General features: G+C 44.9%; 3 protein-coding genes and 1 non-coding gene across 4 annotated transcripts in view; 2 read left to right on the top strand and 2 right to left on the bottom strand.

The window, feature by feature from the left end:
- Window positions 1-78, top strand: part of cox2 (cytochrome c oxidase subunit 2) — a 783-nt gene extending 705 nt beyond the window's left edge. Inside the window, exon 1 of the mRNA in view lies at window positions 1-78. This exon is cut by the window's left edge and continues 705 nt beyond it. Within this exon, the coding sequence (YP_009532871.1) occupies window positions 1-78 (78 nt within the window).
- A 1049-nt stretch (window positions 79-1127) lies between these two features.
- On the top strand, window positions 1128-1538 carry orf136 (hypothetical protein). The gene has a single exon. The coding sequence runs from the start codon at window positions 1128-1130 to the stop codon at window positions 1536-1538; it is 411 nt and encodes a 136-aa protein (YP_009532870.1).
- Window positions 1539-3536: 1998 nt separating this feature from the next.
- orf100 (hypothetical protein) lies at window positions 3537-3839 on the bottom strand. Its single transcript has one exon. It carries the CDS (start codon window positions 3837-3839, stop codon window positions 3537-3539), a length of 303 nt encoding a protein of 100 aa, YP_009532869.1.
- Window positions 3840-8260: 4421 nt separating this feature from the next.
- Window positions 8261-8334, bottom strand: trnM(cat). Its single transcript has one exon. It is a non-coding gene; the product is annotated as a tRNA-Met (tRNA).
- Window positions 8335-10000: the final 1666 nt, after the last annotated feature.

Below are 10000 nucleotides of genomic sequence, written 5' to 3'. Positions count from 1 at the left end.
GTAGAAGCAGTTCCTAGTAAAGATTATGGTTCTCGGGTTTTCAATCAATTAATCCCACAAACAACAGGGGAAGCTTAACTTAAGCGGAAATGAAAGAGTAGGGTGAGGGATAAGGGGGGAAGCCACTAAATGGAAGGCTTCGCTCGCTCTAACGCTCGTTTAGTAGACAGCGAGTGCATAAGCCTTTTTTGATTTTATAGGGGCGAGTACTACACGAGCTCGTAAGTCAAGTACTACACGAGCGAAGGAGAGCGACCTCATCTTGCTTGCTTCTGGCGAAGCTTCTAGAAGGCCCACCACTTCATAGGAGCGATAGCGAAGCCGTATAAAGGCAAACAGCCCGTATAGCTCGCAATAGCGAGCCTACTTTTAGCTTTTTTTACTTTACCGCGGGACCTTAGAAAGTAAAGAATATCATCAGTAAGAGTGGTTGCTATTGACTTCTCGAGTATGCAAGGCCTTTTTTTCGTCTTTTTCGGCCTGTTGGTACTTGTCGAATTGAAACTCGATAATCAGAAGATTCGCCAACATTACCTATTTTATTAGTGGATTCGGGGCAACCCCGGGGTAAGTACGTGATTTCAAATTGCATGTTAAATATGATCCTCCTTTTACTGTTAAAGTACCATCTCCGCCTTTGCTATCTATGCTTCCTGGTCGCTAGACTCATTCTTCTACTTTACTTCCAGCTACTCTGCTCTGAGCTTAAGAAAGGTTCAAAAGTAAGTAGCTTTGGTTGCCGCTAAAATAGGATGTGATTTTTGTAGTTGTGAATTCCAGAACTGGTCAATTCCCCTTCTCCTTTCGGGAACTCTCTTCTCTAGGGATTCCTATTCTATTTCTATTGACTCTTCGCCGTCTACAACACAAAAAGTTTTGGTAACTTACTTACAGATTGTATCTTAAATAAAAGAAAGATCAACATCCTTTAAGCTAAGACTAAGGAATGGGGGGAACACTACCGATCCCGAGACAGACGACGAAGCTACATCGATTACAAAAAAATCCAGTGGTGGCAGACCCTTTCCCGGCCCCTACAATCAAGCAACCTCACCAATGTGAATGAAAGAAAGGGCACCACATACATCTCGACTAGTTCGTGCCTGCGGAGCGAACAAAAACCTATTATGAATTCAGATTCCGACTCCGAAGTCCGGATATTTGGTTGCTTTGTACTCGACCCATGTGGTTCGGCTTGTTGGGCCACCTCACTTAACCAAACATCTCCGAGAAGAAGTTCTACCAGATCTACAGCACTTGCTGCTTCATGCCCGGTTGCATCTTACTCTGCTGGTTCACCTTCGAAACAGGTCTCCGCACCTGAGACACATCCTTCTCCTGTTGCTTATTCTTTTTCCTATATTGTGGTGGCTTATTCAGCGAGCTGGAGCTCCTACTGTTCCCGCGCCAGCTTCCACTCTAGCTCCCTTCGGCCTCGAAGATCATCAGGTTCCATCCAACTCACTCTAGTTTCTATGTTAATTGGTTTTGTACTTCTGCATGTTGGGAATCAAAATAGAATAAGATTTTCTACTTGACTTTATAAGTGATCAACTAGGTTTTTAATCCCTCGCTTACACTCTTTTGGGCTAGGTTATGTAGGAGGTCGTACATTTCACCAGACTGTGGGACAGACACGTCCCAAAATCCGTTCTCCCCCCTTCTGGTTATAATAGACCCAGAACCCCTGCATACCTTTTTTCTACCAGAAGGCCTCCCTGGCTTCTTATTTAGGTTCTATCTTTTGTAGATTCAGGTCTGGAAAGTACCTTTGCCCTGCCTGATGCTGTAGCAGCTTATACTGATGCGTTGTATCCTTACTCGGCTCGGGCTCTTTTGATTGATTCCAAAGCCTAGGATCAAGACTTTCGTTCCTGGTTTTGGTCAGAGAGGGCTTTCAACCTAGAATTCCTGGGCAAAGCATTTTCTTTTCCAAAGAGTTTCAAACCGCGCAGATAAAGCATCCGATTCAGCACCCGACGAAGCAGACGCTAGAGCAGCTACTAGAGAATCCGCAGACGCTGAAGTCTCAGCCGAACAAAGGCAGTCGATACCACAGGAGAATCAACCAAATCCATATCATAGGAAAGCAGAAAAAGAAAAGCTCTATCCTCCGCCGATGAATAAGTAACAACAAGGGTTGGCGGTTTTAGAACATATTAAAGAGCAGCCATAGGATGAAGCAGAGTAAGAATAAGAAAAGGAATGTTTAGGCTTTTTTGAACCAATAACAAAGAAAGTGGGTAGCAGGTGTGGTGTAGTAAAAGGGTTTCGAAGCTTGTGAGGATTCAGCTTCCAATTGAGTGTGTTAAGTATAGACTTTCCACATACATAAATAGGGCTTTTTAGCCATTCGACGTTTTGTCTCTTTTTTTCCCAATGCTGCCAGAAATAGAAACAAGCGGCTAAGCCCCTGCTTGATAAAGCAAAACAAAAATGCGGGTAGCTCGATCGATCACATACATGGCTTCGATTGGTTTCGGTCTAATCAATGTATAGGGGTCCACCTAATCTTTCCGCAGGTACGATCTAGACGACCACATTCCTGTTGGGCTAACTCGCCCAATCAATCCAATGGCTTCGCCCGTTCCAGTCCCGTTAGAGAGATCCAAAACTGGATATTCGGAGCCTATCGATCCCGCGTCTATTCGTTCTCTGACCAGTTCCATATACAGGGACCATGTGCCACCAATAGCAAAACAACTGGCGGCCGAATCCAATGCCAGTCCCAGCAGTGGACTCCATTGACCGAGTATAGGCGCCATTCCGCCCGCCCGGATTGGTTGTTGCTGTTGGGAGACTGAGCTTTATTTTGATATGATGGAAGAACCCCCGACGGCTAGGCATTTTGTCCTCCCCCCTACCGGTGCATCAATCCAGCGCATTTAGACCTGTCCTAGCGGAATGGACAAAACCCTATCTTGGTTGGAGAAAGCCAGTCCAGAGAGTCTGGTATTTTGTTGGTAATTCCACTATCACTTGAAAACTTTAAGAAAAACCTCCCTATGAAAGCCCTGTTGATAGATTCAGGCAAGCAAATATCAGACCTAAACCCGACTAGCTTCAGTAGCCTCCCTCTCTAAGCTAAGAAAGTATTAAACTCGTTCTTTCACTCAGACTTGCTCCTGCAGTGGTAGTCATCGGTGGCATATTGCCGAGAAGCGTCATCCTCGTTGATTGGGATAAGTTCTCGATTGGATCGGATCAGAAATCCATTTTTTTATTCGGTATGGATAAAGATCCAGTCATGAGCGATAGTTCCAAGGACAGCTGACTACCGCTAAAAGTCAGGAAAAAAAGGTGGATGGATGAAAGATAAGTGGGACTTTCAAGCAAGGCCGGCATGGGCTACGCGGGCCCCTAAGACCGTCCAATATCTTATATCGATCTTGGTTCCGCGTATCGCGCTTTATCGGGTGAGAGCAGGCCCAAAAGATGAGAACCTGCCCACAAGATGTAGGTGCCATTTGTGGCAAAAGCGAGGAACGAGTGACCGCACCCTTGTCTAACGGATTGGGCTAAGAGAGGGGGAAGAGTTAGTCTTTCTGCCATCGATTACAGGCAAAGCACTTTGTGAGCATATATATCTGGTCATCCCTTTCATTTAAATTAGGAATCTCACATCCCGATCTCTTTTTCCGCCTTTCGTCTTTCCAGTCAAGCAGTGGTTCCTGCTCTTGCCTCTCTATTCTATGTCCGTTGCTTGTTCCCTTCTCTTTCACCATGGAGATGTGATTACAAGATTTGGATGCCAACAATCTCGATAAAACGCACTGTTCATGCCAATACACAAGGGTGACATGAAGAAAAATATCAAAATTTCCCGGTTTTGATACCATTTTATTACTGACATGACGAAAAAGAAGCGAAGTGGACTTTCCCTTGAACGAACGATTCTTCCTTTGTTGAGATAGAGTCGACAAACTAAGCTAAGCGTTTTGACATTTTAAAAAAGAGGATCCTAAGTTCTCAAGATGGGCGTATAACCAGTTTTTACTTTTTTGAGGACCTAAAGCGGGCATTGATCGATAGTACACCTTCCTATTCATATTCTTTATTCCAATTTGGCTGGTTCACCCGCGTTGAACGTGACGAGAATAGCCTTTTCCAGCATAACCACCGGCTTCTACAGTCTAGCTGGAATCCCTCCCCCCTTCGGGGTCGAGTTACTTCGTTCCCTTCTTTTTTTGCCAATCAATATCATTTCATGTTCCAACCTGGGCATTATGGTGGAGACACCAGAGATCACATCTGATCCTATGATCCATCCTGAAATTCAAATTCATTCTTGGTAGGTTTCGCAATCAAACCTTCCTGGGCGAAATGGGTTTAGTCTTTCCTCCACCCAGCAGCAGCAGATTGCGCGGCACCTCGCGAAGCTATCCATTCTAACCTGTCTTTGCCTAGCAAGATACGTCTAGTTCTCCCTCCGCTTGCCTATCTCAGTAGGAAATTGGAACAGTCTCCGATTTCAAAGGCGAAGCCGAGGGGGTCCCATTCCAATGAGAATCAAAGGCAATCGGGAACGGGTTTTCATCCCCCCTTTTTGTTCTCGTCTAAGCAGTCGGCCCAGTCTCGTACATACAAGTAGAGATCTTTTCTTTGAATTTCTTTAATATTGATTTTATACTTAATAAATTTGAATCCGTGTATATAATAATATTGAAAAGAATAACAAAAAGCAGTCTCTTATATACTTTATATACCGAAATCCAACGCCTATTACGAAGCGCCTGAGTGAGATTACTTAGCATGCACTGAACTACGTAGAGCCAGAACGACCTATCACCAACTTCAATGATTCACTTTGAACAAAACAGCACCGAGCAGAGCTTAACGAAGACCTGTGCCTGACGGATCTTTCTCCGATGATGAGTCTCTATTGGAATGGACGGTAGCTTCAGACGATGCGCCCCTCTTCGCCAGATGGATCAGATGTAGGTGGCCTGGAAAAAGAAGTTCCGCTCTTCTCTCTTGACATGAGACTAGGTTGGGGGAGTTTAGTGAGCGAGGATAAGAGTCGGTAGCTGTTAAAAAGAATCAACAGGTCCTCTTAGGTATTGAAATCCAATGGGATCAAGAGCTCCAGAGCAGAGCTAGGAGTTCTATGTCTAGGTTGAGGAGTTTTTCTTCTTCTTAATCTTAAAGAAGGGAGAACTGTTATGAAAACAGAAAGGTACAGCCTGTTGGAACACAAAATAAAAGGAAAGGACTCAATGCAATGAGGGGGAAGACCCACTTAGAAAGACTATGGTATAGAGGAGTTCTTACGGTTTAACTACAAGATACAAGAAAAGCCCTTGCAGGCAAAAGAAGGCATACCAACTTCAACCCCGGTCAGTTTCCACACCTGAGGACTAATCCGGATATTAGCTAGTTTTGGGGAGATGGACTGATTCATCCTTGGTTCTATAGTTGAAAGGTATGTATGGTGAGCAGATCATAGGGGAGTCTCTTTCTTTCTCTTTGGCTGTGAGGGACGACTAAGCCAAAACCATTAGCGAAGAAAGAGGAGTTTCGCTCGTTGACTAGGAACCGGAAAGACGTCAAGGAGAGACGAGGCGTTAGCACATCAGTGGAGTCGGGAGAGGTTCATGGTAGAGCCAAGGCCAATCCCCTTTTGAAGATGTTGCCTCAACAGAAAGAGAATCTGGAGAAAGGAAGAGGTTATTAACCGTAGGAACTGATACCGAAGGATATGGGTTGGCTTACGGCTCGATTAAGCAGTTTCATTTCACAACTAACCTTTCTTTGTCTAATAGTTCGGAAGGGACCCCTATAGTTAAGAAAGATCCCCCGGCATTGGAAAACCAGTCCATTTTATTTTTACTTATTCATTGTTCTTAATGCCATAGAAGGAACTGCTAGAGGTCTTTCATTTGCTGTGAAAGAATCTTACTCTCTCGATGAGACATCGGATCTGACTTTTCCAATGAATACCAGAGATCTTCTTCAAAAAGAACTTAACTTCTACCCCGGCTAATTTCATCCAAGTGGGAAAGAAAGAACTGTTACAGAAGGAGGACGTTAATCATTAACCGCTGCTAGTGCTTGAGAATAAGCTGCAATCTAACTCGAGCAATTCAATTTCTTTTTCATGTCAACATGTCCGCCTTCAAAATAAAATGAAGTGAATCTACGAGCGGTAGGGATAAGATAGCCACGAGCAGTAGATAGAGAGACAAGGTTTACGTTAGCTAAGCTGGCATCAGTCAAGGGATTTACCACAAAAAGCACTATGCAAGCTAGGAGGGATTCACCTTTTTGGCCTAAGGCATGGGGTTCGTCACCGTTCCTTCGTAACTCTCTTTGCTTTCTTACTGTCCCGTTGTTGCAATAACCGGTGCTTTAGGAAGAGTACTCGTATCAGCCCTTGGCATATTCCATCCCATCTTTAATCTCCTTTCCAGTGCGCCAAGCCAATCTCCTGTCATTCCAGTCAGTGAGATAAGAGAGGTAAGAGAGGACTGGAAATCGTTATTCTATTCTCTAGGATGAGGTTATTTGATATCCTGAGTATATGCACTGTGTGTCAATACCCAGGAAGGAGATCCGCTACGGATAAAGAGCCACTCGAGGTATAAGCTGTGACACCCAACCCAGCTGAGAGAGAAAAAGCATGTCAGTCAGGAAATAATGAAATAAGGGTGTGGTTAGATTAAGTGCCAACGGCAGGGCTATCTTTTACGTCACGCATGCTTAGCTAATTGTCTGAGCGATGCTTACTCAGCTCTCATTCTCATAGCTATACCGAACATCTTTTGCACTGTATTTCGCGACATAAGAGCTTTGTGCAAGTGAAGAAAAAGTAAAGAACGTGGATCACACCCGTATTGAATGTTAATGTGGACAGGTCAGAAAGGGCGTAGCAGCAGCAAAACAAAAGACGGTTGAATCTTGGTAGTTGTGGTCGTGACAGGCACTCGGGCTGACAGCCATCTTAGTGAGGTAGTATATTTCGTTGAAGTAGCGGGTCTCCCCCATCTGGTACTTCTCGTTCTAGTCAACGAAGGAACAATCTTTCGAGGAATAACCTTTTATGTAGTTGGACTACCAGGATTATTCAATAGTAGTAGGTTCAGGATATCTAATACTAATAAGAAAAGGGCTTCTTGTCGGCAAATACCCAGTTTCTCCCTTCTCATCAACGTATTTGAAGCATTGATGAAGGGTGGAAGGTACCACGCTGTGGATCCAAGCAGGAAGTTTAGGAGGTGTCACCGTCAATCACGTAAGAAGTGACCTCAGTCTTCAGATCCCATGTTTGGCACACACAAGAGACGAATCTTGCCGATGGCTGCGAGTCGGCATTGTACCCCGGAATAGTAACCTTGGTCTGACTTAGCCGGCTCGTAGGAATTCATTCCAAGATCGGCTAGGGCCCGCAGTGGCATCACGTTGATGGAGGCCCCAGGGTCGATCTCTACCCGCGGTAGCCTTCTTTCTTTCGCCGATGTCACCGGTGAGAAAAAGAGGCCGCTTATGTATGCTTCTTCCTGTCCAGCAAGATGTCTTCTGTCGAGAAGGTTATATCTGCACTCTGGACTTTCTTCATTGGTGCTTCCATGTACTCATCTTCGATGCTTTGAACTTCCACCCTGTTGACATGTAGGGCATACTTTTCTTTGCTTCCTACTACTAAGCTTTCTTCCTATCTACGGTAGCTGACGCAGCAAGACCCGAGGAATCAGATACGGATCTTTTTCAGTCTCTTTCGCTGGGGCAAAGCAAAGAGGGAGGACTTTCGGAAGAAGGCGTCGTCCGCTGATGATCTTGAGGTTGGGAGGCAGGTCAGGGGGAGAACTAATGCTTGTGGATAGCCCGCTAAAACTCCTGACTTAGGCTTTCCCCCCGGAAGAGCTGATGCTACTTACTAAGATACTTCCGTTAGTGAGGAGATAACTATAGGCTTTAGCCCAAAGACAGAGTCAGGGATTTCTTAACAATCGAGTCCCTCCTGAAATAAGACAAGACAGGGGGTGGAGTGAGCCTAGAGTAGAATAAGACTCCCTCTTAAACTCTCAACTCATACCAGGGCAGGCAGGGAAAGACTGAGACTACCGATACCGAGCCGGGGTTGATGAAAGATCACAGGATAGATACCCTATGGTTTGGTTGGTCTCTATGCCTGCTTCACTTCGTAGCATTAAGGGGACAGTGCAATGAGGGAAATCGACTAGGAACGCGATGTCTTCCCATAAAATGAAGAGTGGAGGGGACTTCGACTGCCTTCTTGTATCGGGTGAAGAGAAGGGGGTGGTAGGCTTAGTAGGGCTCGAACCTACAATATTACCGTTATGAGCGGTACGTTTCAACCAATTAAACTATAAGCCCCTACGGATCTCTACATGCAATTCGCTCACTTCGGGAAGAGTGGACGGAAAGAGGAGGCCTTTGCTCTATCTGCTTCTTCCTCTTCCCAGGAATGAACCATTGGATAAAAAAATGATTTTCTTCTTTGTTTGTATATATATTTGTATATATAAATAATAAAATAAAGATTAAGCAAGCGGCCCTTTCGTGACTCAAACTGCCGGTACGCTTTCCGGCTCGCAACGACTCAAACGGGCGGGGGCTATCTATTTGCTTGCAATGCGGGCTGTTCGCCTTTCGGATTCGGAAAGGGTTCGCCTATTTGATTTTGATTCAAAAGGCGCTACTAAACTACTCTAGTACAGCTAGTGTTAGTAGTACAACAGAATGCCGTTCACCCCGCAATCCCTTCTTCTTCAAGAGCTCCCTATTCTCTAGCAGCCCCTTCTTTCACAGCTCCTTCTCAAGCACTTGCCATTGTCTGGAAATTTGCCTTGCCCCATTCTTCGATTATTGGCGCATCAATTCCTTGCCTTTGCTCTCATTGCTGCTGGAAGTCCAGTCTTTTAAGTTAAGTGAAATCCCAAAAATGGAAAGTAAGTAGTCATTGTCGGGATGGAAAGCTACTCTTCAACCACTTATTTAAGCGCTATGCACCTAAGCTCAGTCTTTCTGGCAGCTATCTTGCTAAACCTAGATTCTTGCTAAATAGTTCCTTTTTCTTCTCTCTTTATGCTCGAAATCGTACTCATTCGACATCGAATTTCATGGGCTGGGCATACCTTCTTTAGCTTAGCTCATTTTTCTCTTTCTTTGACTTTGAGGAAGATCCCACGAATCGTCTTCTATCGACATCGTCTGCTTACTCTTATCGTACGCTCTTCTTACCCAACCCAAATCGTCTGGTACTTTGTCCGCTCTCCCTTTCCTGGTGAAGGAGAGAGAGTTTTACAAGCTGATGCAGCTAAGAAAGTCTCGTTGAAAGCAGGAACGAAGACTGTGACGACTATTTGAACTAGTTTCAAAGGCTTGATTGACCCTTGGGAGTGAATCTGGCTAGGGCGCCCTCGTAAGGCGTAGGGTAGGGATTTGAAACCGGAGGCCTCTCCTCATCTAGTTCTTTCGTTACGCCGAGAAGAAGCAGAAAGAAGCTTGGAAGAAGAGATGGTCAATCTTCTCTTATGGGCGAGACTGCTAAAAAAGAGGCTCTTTAAAGCCAGAACGAGTCCTCTCTTGCGGGAGGGATAGGCGGGAAAGGGGGAGGAGGTCTTCAGTCACTCCGTTTTTGAATTGGGTCACGAATGGTATTCGATTTCTTTTAACAGCAAAAAAGCATTCGAACTTGGGAGATGCGAAAAAGAATAAGGTTCTTTTTTATATTCCTTCTTCAAGATAGTACGCACAGGTGAGAACATCCCTAATCGAATGGCCTAGCTTTGCTTCTTCCTCTTTCTCTGCTTCGGTTTACCAAAGGGGGTGAGGTCGACCTTCTTTCGGTGGTACCTTTTCTGTCTAGCTCGTTCTCTTGGTCAAAAGCCACAACTACTCCTTATTGGCCACTAAGAATCAGAATCGCCCGGGATGAGTGAGAGCTAAAAGAAAAGCCTAGCGGCAATTCCCGATCTTCTCTTGATAGAAAGATCATATCAACACCGAAGACAGATCGTAGTTACGAGAAGAAAGGTAT

Source organism: Glycine soja, mitochondrion (assembly GCF_004193775.1).
Source record: "Glycine soja mitochondrion, complete genome".
In the NCBI taxonomy this organism is placed as follows: domain Eukaryota; kingdom Viridiplantae; phylum Streptophyta; class Magnoliopsida; order Fabales; family Fabaceae; genus Glycine; species Glycine soja.
The sequence above is the reverse complement of the archived record's forward strand: the minus strand, read 5'-3'. Positions and strand labels throughout refer to the sequence as shown.